The following is an 18,343-nucleotide window of genomic DNA, read 5'->3' as shown; positions in this document are numbered from 1 at the left end:
ACAGCCTAGTCAGCTAGATGTGTCGCTCGTGTGAACAAGGCCTTAGACTTAACGTAGATTGCACAATACAGCTGATTGATATCAATTTATTCTGAAGAAATCTAACAAAAATGACTTAGTAAAACTGGATGGAAAAGAAAGTATAGTAATTCAAACACTGAATATAATAGAGTTACTGTTCAACTCAGTAAAATGTTGAAGCTCTGCATTGCATTCTTGATTTTAAGCTGCTTTATTTAGTTTATGCTACAGACAGCTGGAAGTGATGGAATCAAAACCAACTAATAAAATAATGCAAAAAACTCCAGCAAATTAGATTTTTTAAACTAGCAGATAAAATTCTTCAATACCTCAGCTGTCTTGAGAGTTGGTTATAAGTTTCCCAGATCACTACTATCTACTACATTAAAATAATAAGACTATATAGATTTAACATACCCTGATGAGCATCCCATAACTTGCTCTATCTCTTCCAGGAACTTACTAAGAGGGATGAAGATCAAAGTGATATTGTTGGGGTCTGGTTGACACACAAGTACCTTCTCTCTTTGTGAGGTATCTCCCAGCCTCTGAGCAACAACAAATGTCACACAAGGATGTCATTGAAAGATCATAATGTCCAAGTCAACTAATCATCAATCTAAATTACTAGTTAGGTCAACTTTTCAAGAGGTCTTGTTCTTCTTAACTTCTCAGCTTTTTTTTTAAAATAATCAAAATATTTGTTTAAGGATAAATATTGTAAAATTGGTGTAAATACCTGCTTCTTGTAATCCAAATTGTTGCTGTTATAACGCAACTAGTTTCGACTTATCACGAAGTCATCTTCGGGCGTCCAGAGGATGTCAATTCACTTCATCAGAAGGTCGTCAATACACACATACGTTCACACACGAACATGGTCACGGTTACGAACAAAAACACAGACACGAACATTGAAACGAAAAAAGTACGATTTAACGAGTAAAAGCTAAAAGTGGTAACACCGGTGAGGATTATGCGTCACGGCCGGATGGATGTAGCGTCTGGACGCCCGAAGATGACTTCGTGATAAGTCGAAACTAGTTGCGTTATAACAGCAACAATTTGGATTTCAAGAAGCAGGTATTTACACCAATTTTATATTCAACGTAATCCGGAGGCTAACATCAACAATGAAAATAAATATTGTATTTCATTTGATTTTTAACAAGCAATCTTGAATGCTATAGTAAATTGGGTATTGTCCTCATATTCATATGAAGAAAAATCAAGTAAAATGTTATACTTAATTTAATGTCCTTCATCTTATTGTTTCTTTTAAGAATATTGGCCTGTGTTTTGTGCTCTCGATACCACCATTTGTTAGAAATTGGTATCGGTATCGAGAATCAACCGCCAAGAGTCTATACCAATACCGATAAGATATCTGACACGTCTGATGTTTTCCGATAATGTTAACATGATTTCCAGAGAAGTTCAATATTGTACCATGATCTTAGGAGGCGATGATGTCTACAAAACCATTGGAGGTGTTCATGATTTTTCAGCGATAGCAGTAGACAATGATGTCCACACGACCGCAGGAAATATTTAGGACCTTGTTGTGGTGGCATAAGACGATGATGATAATCCCGTGACCACCGAGGATGTTCATCATGGTGCTGTGATTGCGGAACACAGTGATAAAGTCCACGCGACCGCAGTATATGTTTATGATTTTAGCACAATTGTGGAAAACAGACCGTGAGGGATATTCAGGAATTTGTTGCAGTAGCGAAAGACGATGATGATGTTCCTGTGATCACAGGTGAAGTTCAATATTGTGCTGCCATCATGGGAGACAATAATGATGTTTCTTGTTTAAATTTTAACTGAACAGTTAGAACTTTTCGTTGCTTCAAAGGCTACACACTACCCCAAAATTACTTTTGTGAGGACATAAAAACAGGGGCTGGTAGTTGATTTTTTAAATGGTATGAGTATCTAGAATGTGAATAGATTTTTCAGGTATCGGTATCGAGAATCGATAGATTGACACACCTCTAATTGCAAGATGTATTATTTTATGGCCTTGATGATTTGTTATGTTAAAATTGTTAAAAATAAAAACCACGGTAAGGATCATCAAAATGGTCATCAACACCAAGAACTGTGACGGAAATTTAAATTCTGTATGTAGATTACTGTCAGGGAATGTTACAAAATAAGTTAATTTTGTAACATTCCCTGACAGTAATCTACATACAGAATTTAAATTTCCGTCACAGTTCTTGGTGTTGATGACCATTTTGATGATCCTTACCGTGGTTTTTATTTTTATATTTGAATGTTGAAATCAAACCAACTCTTTTCAAACAACAGTGATTAGAAGGAATTTTGATTTTATGTTACCTTAAAGCCAGATAACGAAGAGGGAACATCTTTCATCAAACTTGTCATTGTTAAAGCGTGTGATGAGTTTTCAAATTTAAAAAGATGAGTTCTTCTGGATCTGTAAAAAAGAGTTTTATAAATTTATAAACTGGATTTGTTTAAGTCAGATAAGATCTATTTGAAATCTTGCATCATGTTTTATTTTATGGCTTTGCCGTACAGTCATACATTTTAAAATTTAATAAAATGTGTATTTCATTTTTAGATTATTTATTTATTTCAGCACATTTTTGTATGACCTATACAGGCCTATTCACAGTCTGCCTCGGCAGGCAATTAATTGTGTGGTTATATTCGGCATTACAAAATATGGGTAGATTGACACATTGCACCTTCACAGGAAACGCTAATATGTAATATGTAATTATGTCAAGTTTACATTATTAAATGACATGGACTTCCCAATTATTTAACCCAATGTGTTATCTAATCAATGTGTTACGATCACAATTAAAAAGTTTGATTTTCATTACAATTTCACAATTTTACTAAGTAATATTTTATTCAAAATTCAAAAAAAAAAGTTTTTTTTTATTAATATTTTTGAAGAAAATGATTCCTTGAGTAGCACAGGTATATTAAATTAGCAGAAAATGTCCGGTTAAAAAGTTAGTTGATTGTCCAAGACTTGAAGATGATACAATACAACAGTTACCTGGAAGCCTGTCTTCTTCGTGCAAAGTAGGAGGATATGTTGGAAGACTGGTCTGAGAATGCAGAGGGAACTTGGTGAGTCTCACCCATGGTGTTCTGGATGTCTAGGTAGTCAGTCAGTATTAGTTGCATCTGTATATACACATTTCTTGTCAGTCATTTAAAAATGAGCAAATTTAATACCAAGACTACTGTATTCATGCAATGTGAATAAGAACTTAAATTATAAAAACCATTGGGCAACTCAAACTAAATTAATTAGACTAAACTTATTTCTATATAATATATTAATTTAAAATTTTACAGCAAGACCATCATCGTCTCTCACAGTCCTAGCAAAACCTTGAACATCACCCTCAATTGAGGCGTAATTGCCAATTTCTGATCTCCCATCTTTGCGGATGCTTTCTGCAATCAAAGAAAAAAAACACAAAAACACAAGACACAAGCTTGGCCCCAAAACTGTTTCCAAACCAAACCAACCCCTCAGGGCTACTGTTGGTGCGAGCCAAATATCAGGGACCTGCAGCATCTGACAATTGCCTTTGAACATTAAAAAGTACACAAAAATATCATGTAAGGTTGAACAAAATTGTCTAATAAGATATTTCAACTTAAAGTATTAAACTAAACTGACATTCAATTTTAAATTTGTTTAAAGATAGAGAACTTTTTTCTAAAAATATTACAAATGATGGAGAGGTCTTTAGCTTACCACAGCCTGTATCCTGGCCCAAACATCTGGCAGATCATACAGACTGACGCTGGTCCTGTGTGTAGCAGCGGACCTTCTGATCTGCTCTAGCACCACCTGGTGAGCTGCTACGATGGCTCGGAACTGCTCCATCAAGAGAGCCAGCAGCTCTACTAGAGGAGACTGCGCCTCACTGCCAGTCAGGGACTTGGTTGTACGTTCTACCAGCCTCAGCAACTCTGTTTGCATCTCTACCTTCAGACTCTATAAAAACATAAATAAATACAACTGTAATTGAACACTTCTTATTTTGTACATAAATACTATGGTATTAGCCAGTATAAAAGTGGCAAATAATAAAGATGTGACCGTTTTATATAATAGAATGATGATGCTTAACATTCAAACATTGTTGCCACAATCTTTTCTTAACTTTTGTTAATATGTTGTAGGAAAGGTCAAACTTGTTAATAGGTTGTACGAAAGGTCAAACTTGTTAATAGGTTGTAGGAAAGGTCAAACATGTATAAAATGTGATAGCATTTCATTAATACATAGTTGTACAAACTTTTTCAGTACAAATAAAAAAGGGATGGATATATCTAACGTAATACAGCGTTTTTTAAGTGACTTGTTCAAAAATACAAAGAGGCATTTATGTTCCATGACTGAAATTACAATAGTTGAGCTGCAGCCAGTTAGGCAGGCTACCTAGGGTAAAGACAAACCTCCACAGCTTGGTTCAACTTGCCGAGAAGTCCCAGACACTCCACAAGTATTGACATGAAGTGTTCACTGTCCTCTTCTGGGTTCATAAGGTCTGTGTCTTCTGTAACTTTTGCTGGCGTAGTTTTATCCCTAAGAAAACAGAAATAGACTATAGAAATTATGGATGTGGGGGATTAGATGTTTTTTTCTCTTCAGATAAAGGGTTTTTTCTTTAGGGAAAAATAAAGTATTAGATAAATCCAGAATCTTATGAAATTTAAAAGTCGTCTTAGCAAGACAGTGTACCTTCAACAAAAATACTACAATTCACAACTAGCCTATTTAAATTTTTACAAGCATGTCTTATGTGTGACGGAACAAAAAATTGATGATAATTTGGTGACATGTGAATTATCACTTTTCTATGGCAATAACAGTTTTGTTGTAGCCTATTAATTGTAAGTTGCAACCTTTGAAAACGTCTCTGTGACACACAATATTATTTTGCGACAAACACAAAAAACTAATTACATCCCAACAAATTTTAATTATCTGATGATAAATTAAATAAATGTTCGGAACTTTAAAAACAATAGTAAATAATTCCAGATTTTTGGGACTTGAAACTTTTTTTAAGCTTGTGCAGCCTGCATTTTACAAAAAAAGAAAGCAAATACATCCATTTAGGCAGCAGAATATTGCAAAAAATAAACAACAAAACCCAAATATTGAGGTCTACTACTTTGAGGATATTATGTACTGTAGCCATAAGATTCCAAACAATAATGTAATGCTAAAAGGCTTATCAATGGCATTACTTTTTACCCACCCACCAGTGAAATTTTTTCAAACTTCATTTGTGAACTAGAAATAAACAAACACCTGCCTAGGTTTTGTATTACATGCTATATATCAGCTTACTTTACACCATTTGAAAAGTCCAGTCGCTTCTTTGATCTGAAGGACTCTCTTAAGTTGATTGCACCAGGAGTCAGTTCTCTTCTGGATCTGTCAAATGGACTTGGAGTCAATTCTCTGTCCCTTGTTGAGCCTTGCCGCAGCAGACGAGAAGTGAGGATGTCTTGGGTTGATTCCACATAGATATGTCTCGTTAGTTCTTCTAAGAGTTTGGCATATAGTTGCTGCAATTATATTTATGTTAAATATTAAGAACAGTCTAAAAATTTTTGCTTCAAACTCTGTTTGCTGCCTTACTTCCTCGATTATATTTGAGGTTAACAGGAGCAAATATTTCAAAGATTGCAATTTTAAATTGAAAATCTTAAAGAGTATAAGGGTAGAGGAAAAGATAAGGTTCACTTTAGTTGGGTTGTATCGGCTAGCGGTTATGTGAACATTATTTTATTTATTCCTTAACACGTTCTCTGCTGACCGCTAGATGCCGGGACAGCGCCAGGAGCTGAACTAGCGCTCACCGCTGCGTAACATTACTGCTGATACACTGAATTACAGTTAAAACAACAGTAGTTATACTGGATAGCAATGTTCTGCATTTGGCTTTGGACGAACGATTCTGATAGATAGCAGCACTACCCAGGTTGCAGTTGGTAAAGTAGTGTAGCTATCTAGTAGGAAAGAGGTGGGACAAAGCCCTGTTCTGGTGGTGATTTTCGGAAATTATATTTTTTATTGTCAGAAAAGTACGTCCCCACGACCTGCAAAGAAATATAGGACGCTCTTGACGAGCTGGCTGATCCATGGAAACGTTAAAAACAATAAACGGTGACGTTCCGGAACGTTTCTAGCTTCTGGCGCCGTGGCACCGCTCAAAATATCACTTTTATTTCTACTAAATATCTTATAGTTTGGCTAAATAAATATGGGGAATTACGATGTAAAATGAGGGTGGGTAATTATCGCAGATACTGTATTAGAACTGATAACGGTATGGATAATAAACATAGACAAATTAGGTCAGTAGCTTACTAGCGTGTGTACTTTTTAAATTCCTTTTTCATGTGACCAGTTCTTTTTTCAAATGAATGTTATTTTTACTAAATAGCTGTTTCAAAACAAACTATCATTGTTTTTACTTTTCTTTGTTTACTTATTGATTTAGCAATTGATGTAGTGAAATTGATAAAGGATAGTTAGTTATGGACTCATTTAATGATGTCAGGATACCAAAATTATATTATATGTACAGAATGTGAATTTTATTCTTATTGGATTCGTTTTATTTAAGGTATTTTTTATTTTGACTTAGGCCTAGTGGAAATTGTGTATAGTATGAGTAATTGTATTGTGGCGATAATAATTATAGAAGAAGTAGGTGATAGAAGGGAATGGGAGGGCAGTAACCTCTTAAGGTGTCAGTGGCGACGAAGGTAAAGTACGGTAAGTGATACAGTAGAGTCCCACAAACTCGGCGTAATGTGGACTGGAAGGGTGCCGAGTTTGTGAAATGCCGGGTTATCAGGAACTAGGGTTAAAAATAAGAACAATACAATTTTTAAGGTTTTTAACCGCCTTTTTATCAATATTTTTATTACAAGTCAGTATTAAGTCATCAGATATAGTACAGCAAATCCTTGGTATGAGTTGCAAATGATTTTACTAGAGTTGGCTTGAGTCAATTTTTAACTCGGACTGAAAAAATCACTAATTTTCTGAGCCAGGTGATGGCCGAGTTATCCAGACTGCCGGGTTATCGAGTGCCGAGTTTGCGGGACTCTACTGTAGTATGCGATGGAAGGTGGTATCGTTGACAACACACTTCTCAATTGACTAAACTCTCTCTATTGTATTTATAATCAATGTGCGAGTCGGCCGCAAATCTCACTTCAAGGCTTTTTACATCGACACAATTGCTGTTTAGTTATAAAATTATCAAATTTAAAATGTAAATTGTATAGGCCTATAATGGGATGAAAACAAATTTGGTCATGTGACAACCTGCAAGAAAATGTGTATTTATACGTGTAGTGAAAACTAGCTGTTTTGAAATATACACAGTTTTAACTGACTACTCGATTCCCATACGTAGGACGGGCTAACTCCTCGTTTCTGATAATTACTAAAAACAAAAACAGAATTAACGATTATTCCTATTTTGATCTCATACCTGTTTGCTGACTTCAAGTTGAGTGCGAAGTTCTTTTAAAGCTTCAACATCTTCTAGGGTAGATCCACCAAGGGCCAATGCTGATACAAGTATCTGTACAGTTCATTATAAATTACAATTACGGTATTTTATGATACAAACTTATTTCAAGAAACTAATAGACAAACCCGTATTCATTAGGGTTGGCAAATAGATTGATATTGTTTCTTTTTAGTAAAATTGTATCAACAAACAGCACAAAATTTAATTTTTTTTTTTCAAACATACATCTGGATACATTTAATAACATGCACCCTTAGTAAAGTGTTTAACTAGTTACTTTAAAAAAATTGTATTATGAAATGAGCTAAAATGGCTAAATTGTGTATAGGCCTACATCTGCAGTAACAGATCTTTTGTTTCTATAAAGTATAGGCCTAGAGGATACATTTTTCAGCCGTTAATATCAGGCTGGATGTTGATACTACAAAATTAAACAACGATTCATAATCGAATGACCAAATATACATGGGTGTCCAATGTCCATCAATATGGGCTTTAAAATTAATCATACTAATTATGCTAGCAGTAAACTATCGCTGAATATTTGGCCAAATGTTTCGCCGAATTTTTGGCTCAAGTTGCGACAACGAATGCTACCTCAAGTACCCACAAGCTCAGCCAGTACACGCTTGCCCATGTTCGCCGAACATGCTTGCTGGTGGTTAGATATATAACTTCCAGCACTCCCCTTTGCTCGTCTCCTTTGACTCCTGCCAAAAACCACCAAAATTTGGAGCACAGGCGAGCACAAATCATGGCCAGCGAACTTTCCTGAGAGTACACGAGCAGACCAAGTACACTATCGGGCTCGCCTATATTCGGCAATAGTGGACTGCTAGCATAATGTTATTGACTGGAACACATCTTTGTTTGCTTACATTGTCTTTTTAATAAAGTTTAAGTAAATACCTGTGTTGCATGAAGATAATGTTTTTTGCTGAGGTGAGCGGAAAGTTGTGAAGGAACTTCTTTTAGTTGGCTTCTGTAACAACAAATACTTCTTATAAACATTCATGCAGCAGTACTGAGTATCGGGGAGCGAGCTGGCGTAGTGGTTAGAGCGGGGAACTTCAGCCCCTGAGGTCCCGGGTTCGATCCCCGCCAAGTCACCAATGATTTTATCTAAGTGATAATGCCGCAACCCCTAGGTCTAGCCTGAAGTAATGTGAAAAACAATCCCAGGCTCGTGCCTAGCGTCCTAGGACAAAAAAAGTACTGAGTAGGCCTATCATATATCTAAAATAGTCAAAGGATTTTTCATGAATTGGTTGTTATGTTGATAGCGGGACAGTCTGGCAGTAGTGTCGAGGTTCACGTCCTGGTGCCGTCTGCAGAGAATAGTTTTCAGCACTGTTCATCCTTGTAAAGTACCGGCTCACAACTGACTTCAATCACAGACGAGAGAACCATGTGGCAGGTGAGAATATGCATTTCTAACACTGTTGGATCGTGTTTATACTTTATACAGTTATAACTAAGGTCTGTGTTATCTGTGCTTTACTCACATCTCCTCCAGCAGCTGCAGGGTGTGCTTGTGTTCAATACCCTCCAACCACAGCTTCTTGAGTTCATCCCTTCTACAGCTGAGGAGAGTCTTGCAAGCGAGCAGATTCTCTTTCACATTGCTGATCCTCTCACGAGAAGTGTTCACCAACAAAGATACTCTGCCGAATGTCTGTTCGGATTTATTAACATTTTAGTTACCACATAATTAGCGATGTCGTTTTTCTTGTGTAGTATAGTATCTAGGCCTACTACGTCATAACTTTGATTAAATATATATAAAGACATAGACCTATTTCAGAAGTTTACATTTTTTCTCTCTCAAAACATAATAACTTTGTATAAAACATCCCATAAAGTTTTATTACTATCAAGTGTTACTGTTAACCAATCATTGTACAGGGTGTTTTTTTTAACACCACCAAAATTACAAGCACCAAGAGACTGTGACGTCAAAACTAGCTCATAGTTTGGTATCCCTGATTTCTTTAGCCTACCCAGGGTGTCTAGTTTATTTCCATTATAAAATTCAAGACTAATTCCAGACTTTTCAAGACTAATTCCAGATTTTTCAAGACTAGTTTTTTCCAAAATTAGTGGGTGTTGATACCAAAATGTATCGATTCTCGATTCTTGATATCGATACCAATTTTTATAGCTTAACCAAATTTTCTAAATAATACTACACCAACTCTTTGTCTTTGTCATAAAGTAGTATGATAATGTGGTGTTTCAAGTAAAGAAATAATGCGGCAATACAAAATTCTAACTAGCAAATTTGGTTTTTTATCATGAAATCTTCCGCGTACCGTATGTTTAGACATCATCATTGACTGTGATTACAGAAACGTGATCGTCGTCGTCCGCGATCACGGAAGCTTCATCGTCATCTCCCGCGGACACGGAAACTTCATCGTCATCTCCCGCGGTCACGGAAACTTCATCGTCATCTCCCGCGGTCACGGAAACTTCATCGTCGTCGTCCGCGATCGGGACAAACTCATGAATATTTCCCGCGGCCGAGCAGATATCATCGTCGACTCCCGGGGTCACGGAAACGTCATCGTCATCTCCCGCGGTCACGGAAACGTCATCGTCATCTCCCGCGGTCACGGAAACGTCATCGTCATATCCCGCGGTCACGGAAACGTCATCGTCGTCGTCCGCGATCGCGGCAAAATCATGAAAATTTCCCGCGGCCGTGTAGACCCGCGGTCACGGAAACGTTATCGTCGACGTCCGCAATCATGGCAAAATCATGAACATTACCCGCGGTCGTGTAGACATCATCGTCATCTCCCGCGGTCACGGAAACTTCACCGTCGTCTCCCGCGGTCACGGAAACTTCATCGTCGTCTCCCGCGGTCACGGAAACTTCATCGTCATCTCCCGCGGTCACGGAAACTTCATCGTCATCTCCCGCGGTCACGGAAACTTCATCGTCATCTCCCGCGGTCACGGAAACTTCATCGTCATCTCCCGCGGTCACGGAAACGTAATCGTCGTCGTCCGCGATCGGGACAAACTCATGAATATTTCCCGCAGCCGAGCAGATATCATCGTCGACTCCCGCGGTCACGGAAACGTCATCGTCATCTCCCGCGGTCACGGAAACGTCATCGTCATCTCCCGCGGTCACGGAAACGTCATCGTCATATCCCGCGGTCACGGAAACGTCATCGTCGTCGTCCGCGATCGCGGCAAAATCATGAACATTTCCCGCGGCCGTGTAGACATCATCGTCGCCTCCCGCGGTCACGGAAACTTCATCGTCGTCTCCCGCGGTCACGGTAACGTTATCTTCATCTCCCGCGGTCACGGAAACGTCATCGTCATCTCCCGCGGTCACGGAAAGGTCATCGTCGTCTCCCGTGGTCACGGAAACGTCATCGTCGTCGACCGGGTTCGTGGCAAAATCATAAACATTTCCCGCGGCTGTTTAGACATCACCGTCATCTCCCACGGTCACGGAAACGTTATCGTCGACGTCCGCGATCGCGACAAAATCATGAACATTTCCCGCGGCCGTGTAGACATCATCGTCGTCTCCCGCGGTCACGGAAACTTCATCGTCATCTCCCGCGGTCACCGAAACGTCATCGTCGTCTCCCATGGTTTCGGAAACGTTATCGTCGTCGTCCACTATCGCGGCAAAATCGTGAACATTTCCCGAGGCCGTGAGGACAATCATCATTGGCTTCGCGGTTACGTAAACGGAGGACGACGATCGCGGCAAAATCATAAAAATTCCCGACTTTGAAATAAAATTTAAGACTAAATCCCGACTTTCAAGACCATTTTTAAATTCAATACTAATTCCCGACTTTCCCGATTTTCCCGACTACTAGACACCCTGCCTACCTCACTACCGATCAGCTGATATGCATTGTTGAATTGTTTATAAAGTTTTCTGGTTTTTTCTTATTGGGAGTTTATTGTAAGCTAGCTGCTGTACCCGTGCCTCCCAAGAGAGATGACACTGAAGAGAAAAATCTGATGTTAAAATCTGATGTATAAAAAAAGTTACACGTTCGTCTTTTGTTTCAGGAACAAAATTTAATTGAACATCTTAGTTTGTAAAAAATATTTTTCTTTTCTTGTTGTTTCACTTTGGCTATGCTAATTTATAAGACTACCTAGTAAGAAATAGGCTATATGAGACACTGATGCGTGTATAAAAATACTGTAACATACAATTTAATTTTCAAGATACGCTTAATGTTGGTACACAATAAGCTGTATTTCATCAATCACCTGTACACCCTCCCTTTCAAAACATCTTATACAAATTATAAAGGAGAGCTGGGCCCGGTTTTAAACGATAAAATATCAATTATCAATTAATTGAAATGGGGACAACCCCTAGAGTTGTATTTTACCGAAAATATGAGTGAAGGATGAGTGTAGAATGGAGAGATGATCTATTACTTAAAACGTTGTTAATAATCAACCCAAAGAACTTTGGATTACAATATTATGAATACATTAACAACTCAGCTACCCAGCAATTAACCTAGGCCTAGTCAGTAAAGTAATATTACCTGCATAACCTGAGCCAAATCTCCATCATGTTGGGAGATGAGTTCATCCAACTCTTTATCACACTTCTGGTAATCCTTCTCCAACTTGGCCTTTTCTCTATCTCTTTGTTCATTTGACTCGCTTGTAGACAATGTCCTAATAACTGTCATCAAGAAGTTTCCACTCTGAAACAAACAAAACGCATTTCATTACTATTTTTAGCACTGAGTTTAACTAAAACTCATCCCCTTGAATTAGAATGCCAATAAGAACATCAACTTAAAATGTTTAGACCTACTTTTTTTGCCATCCCAGTTTCAAAATTTGAATAATCTTATTATATTAGATTTATCTTTATCGTTCAGTTGTAGATATAAATAGAATGCCTGAGGCAACAACAAAACAAAGGTAAATCTAACTTAAAATGTTATGTTCCACCGGTACCTATGAAAAAACATAGCCAACTGTTTGGCTGGGTAGCTGAGTGGTTATAGAGCTTGCCTAACAATTAAAAGGTCGCCGGTTTGATCCTGAGAAAAGTCAGTAGCTTTTCGATGATTCTAAACCGGACCCAGCTGTTACTGATCATTGGGGTATAAATAAATGGTCCTAACTGATGAACCAGCTGATCTTCTTAGGCCGGGGCTACACGAGTCGGATCATCCGCACGGACGGTCCGCGTGGTCCGACAAAACATTGAATCAAATGAGAGTGGCCACACGAGGCGAAGTTAAGCCGCCTGGGCGGATTGTCCGCGTCATTTCGCGGATAGTCCGTGCGATCCTAAGCCGCGTTGGAGGGGATGACACAAGTAGTCTTATGAGAGTGGCCACACAATACGGATCGTCCGCGCGGATAGAGCTCAGCTTCGGGCATTTATAGTTATTTTTTTGAGTTTGTGTTGTATACGTTTTGGTTTGAAAGTTGGAAAATGTACCCTAGGGACACATGTGAATTTTGAGACTTTAAAAATAAGAAAAAAATACCTAGAACCTAGTTAAAATCAAATAAATGTTTGTTTCATGATGCCCCGTCCCAAAAAATATTAAAACTAAAACACATAATAATATACAGTACTACAAATACAGTATGTATCTACGAAGTAAAAGGCCAGGGATATTAAAACGTAGTTTCAAAATTTTCACTCGATTGTTTAACACAATACGGCTCTTGAATAGAATTGGTTGATAAAGCATTCATTCCTGTAACGTTGACATTGGAAAATGACGTCATGGTCACAGTCAAAATATTTTTGATTTTGATCAATAAGTTGGGGTATTCTGGTAAATATCAAAACTACTGTGTCCTAATCCAATCAACCATTCTGTAAAATCTGGGTGGTCATTTGATATCACAGTTTTTAAGTTGGGAACTTTTTCATTGTCTGTGAGTTTGCAAATCTTCAGTGTGAGTATACATCGATGAGACGTAAGTGTCAAAGATAGGCATTAATAGTTTGATGAGCGAATTTTTTGATTCGTCCGCCCGGTAGAAGCTGTTTCCTGACCACACCAGTGGCAGAAAAACTAACTTATTTCAGGGTAAAACATGGCATGAGTTAGTGTTTTGTGGATAAATGTTTTCTAGGTCCTTTGGAGCCTTCAATAAAATAAGTTAAGTAGTCTAGGTAACTATATAAAAAGAATTTTCTTCAAATTAAATGGAGAGCAGTTATCTGTATTTGACCTTATGCTCCTCTCATACAAATAGGCCTATTTAGTAAGTTTAAAAAAATCAGTTTTTACGTTGGACTGCTCCTCTTGTAGGCCTATCAGGCCTAACTTATGTTGGTTGTAAAATTTTCTTCGAGGCCTCTGGGGACCTCAAAATATGCATTATTGTAATCTCCCAAAATGTACTTGTAACTTAATGTACAGTACTTAGGCTACGGTACTGAAAAAAAAGTAAATCGGTCCCAGGACCAGGTCTTACCATGAGACCTATGCCAATAGCTAGACTATTTCCTTAAATTAGAACTTAACATGTTCACTGCTACGGACGTTCCAGAACGTCAGCCGGGCCACGGCGCCAGGAATTAGGAACGTTCCGGAACGTCACCGTTCATTGTTGTTTAACGTTTCCATGGATAAGCCAGCTCGTCACAAGCGTCCTATATTTCTTTGCAGCTTGTGGGGACGTAGGCTACTTTTCTGACAAAATCATAATTCCAAAATCATAACCGGGGTTGTTTGGAACAGGGCTATGTCCCATCTCTTTCCTGCTAGATAGCGACACTACTTTTACCGACTGCAACCTGGGTAGTGCTACTATCTATCAGAATCACTTAGTACTTTGTCCAAAGCCAGTTTTATTGCAGAACATTGCCATCCAGTATAACTACTGTTGTTTTTACTGTAATTCAGTGTATCGGCGGCAATGTCACGCAGCGGCCGAGCATTAGTTCAGCTCCTGGCGCCGACCCGGCATCTAGCAGTCAGCAGCAAACGAGTTAATGGGTTATTTGCAAAAAGTGGATCAAAGCATAGGCCTACCCAACTTAGGCCTAAGCTTTACATTTTGTAAACTGATAAGTTAATCTGGTCCCAAGGTAATATAATAGTTGAATAAATAATCTAGGCCTGGCATATGCTAGGTAGGCTAATGTCTATATTTCGTGTTTTATCAACCTCACAGGGTGAATAACACCCTAGCTAGGTTAGGCCTATTACCAGTAGGCTAGGCTAGGCCCTAACAGACACAACAACTGCTCATAAGCTTAGCCTAACTGAAAAAAATGTATGCGACAGAATTCTTATATAACTGGGCGATTAATTATTATGATATTCTTTCATAAAACCCTAGGCTAATAATATTCGTACCCTATCCAAAAAGAGGTTAAGAGTACGGCACTTACCGTTTCCTTCGGGTTTTTAACACCCCGAGGAGGTTTAGTGGGCAATGGAGCAGATGCCATTTTAAATAACGTTGATAACACACTTTGAAAAAACACAAACTTATAATCTATCACATTTTGAAGACATGTTGACGAGATATTAACAACAAGAACTCACTTCCATATTCATTTTCTACAAGATCATTCAGTGAGTGACACTGACTGACATTAGTGACATTTTAATTTTAGGGTTAGGAGGTGGTGGTGGTACAGGGGATAGGGGATAGGTGTTGGTTTTCCGCTGCGGCACACGGGAGATTTTTTAGGTGCCGTTATGACGTCACTAACCACTTGCGTCCCGGTCCACGCTGACACCGATACCGCGCTACAGCCAGGCTACAGCGAGGTGGAGTCAGGGGAACCCTAGGAGGATTAAACCCTAAGGGGAACCACACTGGGAAGTTTGTGTTTGTACTTTGTACTTTGTCACGAAATTAATAATTTTTCGCCTAATTTCAAATATGTAGGTTAACTGATACATTCATAAAATAGCTAAAAAAATAATATATCTTGTTGAAAGATTTAAACTTTAATCTTGATACTTGATAATGGTTAAGATGTAACTAAAATTTTGGTACTTTCTTGATAAAGGGAACATTCATTATTATCGATGATTTTTTCGTCCTTAACGATATTGTTCCTTAACAATATTGATGGAAAACCTTATTAATTCAGATATAGCTTATAGCTTGGACTCAAAATATATAACCTCAACAAACCAAAACCCTGTGATTACTGATTACACAACAGAGAACTCAGAACGTCAGTTAGAACCTTACAGCCCATAGATTAACTGTGATACAGAGCAAGAATTAATTAAGCTAAATTAATTAAGTTATTTGCTTTGAAAACAATTAATTTTACATTAACAGATTATCAAAATATTGAATCTTCTTGAAAAATTAATCTTTATCATTATATTAGAATCATGTAGTTCCTGTGATTGGGATACACACGATAAACTGTTGGGACATAATGATGATTTACGTTTCGTTTGGAAATATCTTAAGACCCAGACCCACCATTTAACGGTTTCAAGTTAGGGGTCAGAATTACTCTCGAAATGACGAAATACACCTTTATACTAACGTTTGAGTTTTGACCCATTTAAATTATAATTAATTAACAGCTAAATTGTATTGTAAATAATTACTTATGCAATCTGATAAGTTTACCAGGTACCAAACAGGAAAACATAATGATAGGCCAAGGAAGCAAGTTTTATTCGAGTTTTATTTATAAAATGCAGTAGCCAAAATACTATATTTTTTTATAATAAATCAGACAATGACATAATACTAAATTAATTTATTTAATCTTAAATGAACATTATTTCGTAATTAATACAACATTGACCCTAATTGACAACATGTCAGTTTATTTGTTTTGATTTAACCTAAAAAAAATTGACATGTGAACATTGAACACATGATCACATCAATACAGCCAAAAAGGTTCATCCTCAAAGCAGATATTCCAACATACCTCAACCACTGCTAGCTAAAAAATCCAACTGTATGCCTACATATTTTTGGTCGAGTTTTCGACCACTGGACGATCTCTAGTCAAGGCAAGCATGTTTCTTTAAAACTTTTTTTCTCAGCTCGTGTGAATTGCAGGGAAAATCTATGCATACTGTTAGAAATATATTTTCCTGTAAATGTGCAGAATACCTTTATAAAGAAGACTCAAAAATAAGCAAAAAAATGAATAAAAAATAAAAAAATTTAACATGGGCCGTATGGGTTGCCATGCTGGTGACGTAATATCAACGAAACATAAACAGAAAATCAAAACAAATTAAATAAATTTATACCAATCACATGTTTTATTTACAGATTGGAGTAGAGAAGTATGTACATTAAACATGTTTGGTCGAGTTTTCGACCCCTGGTATAGTTTAAATTCCAAGGTGGGGTGAGTTCTGAATATTGCTCGTTCGATTACGCTTATATTTGTAAAAGATTCCTTACTGGGTCAAGACAAGCCACGGCCGCCTTTAACTACAGGCCGCGGTCTGGTAGAATTGGCAACATCGCAAGTGGTGTTGTTCAGTGACAAACGTCCCATAAGATAACATGGCAGACAGGTGACATCAGCTCATTAATTCGCACTTCATTGATTTAATTTTTAATTTATGAACATAAACTTGTTAAAATATTGAAAATAAAACATACAGAATTGAAAATTGAAACAATATGAATTAAAATATATATCTGTACATTTTTAAGCGGAGTCAATATTGTCATAGTCCAGTAATCAATCTTTCTAGTTGCTTCCAAAAAAATCAGATGTTACAACACCACTTGCGACGTTGCCAGTTCGAAGGCCGCGGCCTGGTGTTAAAGGCGGCCGTGGACAAGCGGTTGACGCTCCTTGCTCTGTTGAGTCTTCTGCACTAATGATGACGCCATAACGGCACCTGACAAATCTCCCGTGTGCCGCACCGGTGTCAACAGTGTCGAAGAGTCAGAATCAATCAGACTCAGTCTCAGTCAGCCTGCTCCCACCTCCAACAATAGATAAAACGCAAGCCCCCCAAACACTACCAGACCAGACCTCCAGACCAGACCGTCTGGTCTGGCGTCTGGCACTTGTCTTATCGTGTGTGGGGCTGTCTGCAGACCAATTTTCTCGGACCAGACTGTCTGCGTGTCTGATGGTTGAACCCTCAGACCACAGACGGTCTGAGGTTCCCCCACCACTATTTTTGTCTGGTCTGTGAGCGTGTGGCGTTGTCTGTCAGGCCCCCCATACACGTAACGATCGGCCGGCCGGCCCGGCCTGAACAGTCCACGCCGGCCGGCCGATCGTTACGTGTATGGGGTCGTCGTCCGGCCGCCGGACGACCAAATTGGCCGGACGACGACTGATGGGATTCCCATCAGTCGTCGTCCGGCCAACCCCCGCCTTCAGGCCGATCGTTACGTGTATGGGGTCGCCGGCAGGCCGCCGGAAGGCCGACAGTACAGTAGCATTATTTTTTTTTATTTACGTTCATTTTTAAGGTCATTGACATAACCTAACTTTATTTTCTGTTCAGTCTTTGTACTAATATGGCTACGTGGACTAATCAGCATGTGCTAGCCTTTATAGAAGAATACAGAAAGCATGAATGTCGGCGGAGGGTCAAAACAAAGGCATACCACAACAGGGACTTAAAAGATCCAGCTTAAAGCAAGTTAACAAAAACGTTTTTGCCGTACGAAAACTGACTACAAACTTGCCACTAGGCGGAGAAATTTCACTCCGGCCGGCCGGCGAATCGTTGCGTGTATGGGGACCCTCCTTTCACAGGCCAAACTGTTCAGTTTGGCCTTCCGGCCCT

General features: G+C 38.4%; 1 protein-coding gene across 1 annotated transcript in view; it reads right to left on the bottom strand.

Moving 5' to 3' along the window:
• LOC128983617 (exocyst complex component 4) overlaps nt 1-15,207 on the bottom strand; it is a 43,141-nt gene extending 27,934 nt beyond the window's left edge. Inside the window, exons 1-11 of the mRNA XM_054402978.1 lie at nt 14,977-15,207; nt 12,143-12,307; nt 9,104-9,273; nt 8,508-8,580; nt 7,557-7,649; nt 5,393-5,613; nt 4,492-4,621; nt 3,785-4,027; nt 3,071-3,201; nt 2,374-2,473; nt 439-569 (exon numbers count right to left, since the gene is read on the bottom strand). Coding sequence (XP_054258953.1) covers nt 439-569; nt 2,374-2,473; nt 3,071-3,201; nt 3,785-4,027; nt 4,492-4,621; nt 5,393-5,613; nt 7,557-7,649; nt 8,508-8,580; nt 9,104-9,273; nt 12,143-12,307; nt 14,977-15,036 — 1,517 coding nt within the window. The 5' untranslated portion in view covers nt 15,037-15,207. The remainder of the gene's footprint in view (nt 1-438; nt 570-2,373; nt 2,474-3,070; nt 3,202-3,784; nt 4,028-4,491; nt 4,622-5,392; nt 5,614-7,556; nt 7,650-8,507; nt 8,581-9,103; nt 9,274-12,142; nt 12,308-14,976) is intronic.
• Between the last annotated feature and the right edge of the window lie 3,136 nt (nt 15,208-18,343).

Source organism: Macrosteles quadrilineatus, unplaced genomic scaffold (assembly GCF_028750875.1).
Source record: "Macrosteles quadrilineatus isolate MER2022 unplaced genomic scaffold, UCM_ALF_1.0 Scaffold_1__1_contigs__length_201487025, whole genome shotgun sequence".
Classification (NCBI taxonomy): domain Eukaryota; kingdom Metazoa; phylum Arthropoda; class Insecta; order Hemiptera; family Cicadellidae; genus Macrosteles; species Macrosteles quadrilineatus.
This window is presented reverse-complemented; position numbering and strand designations above follow the sequence as displayed.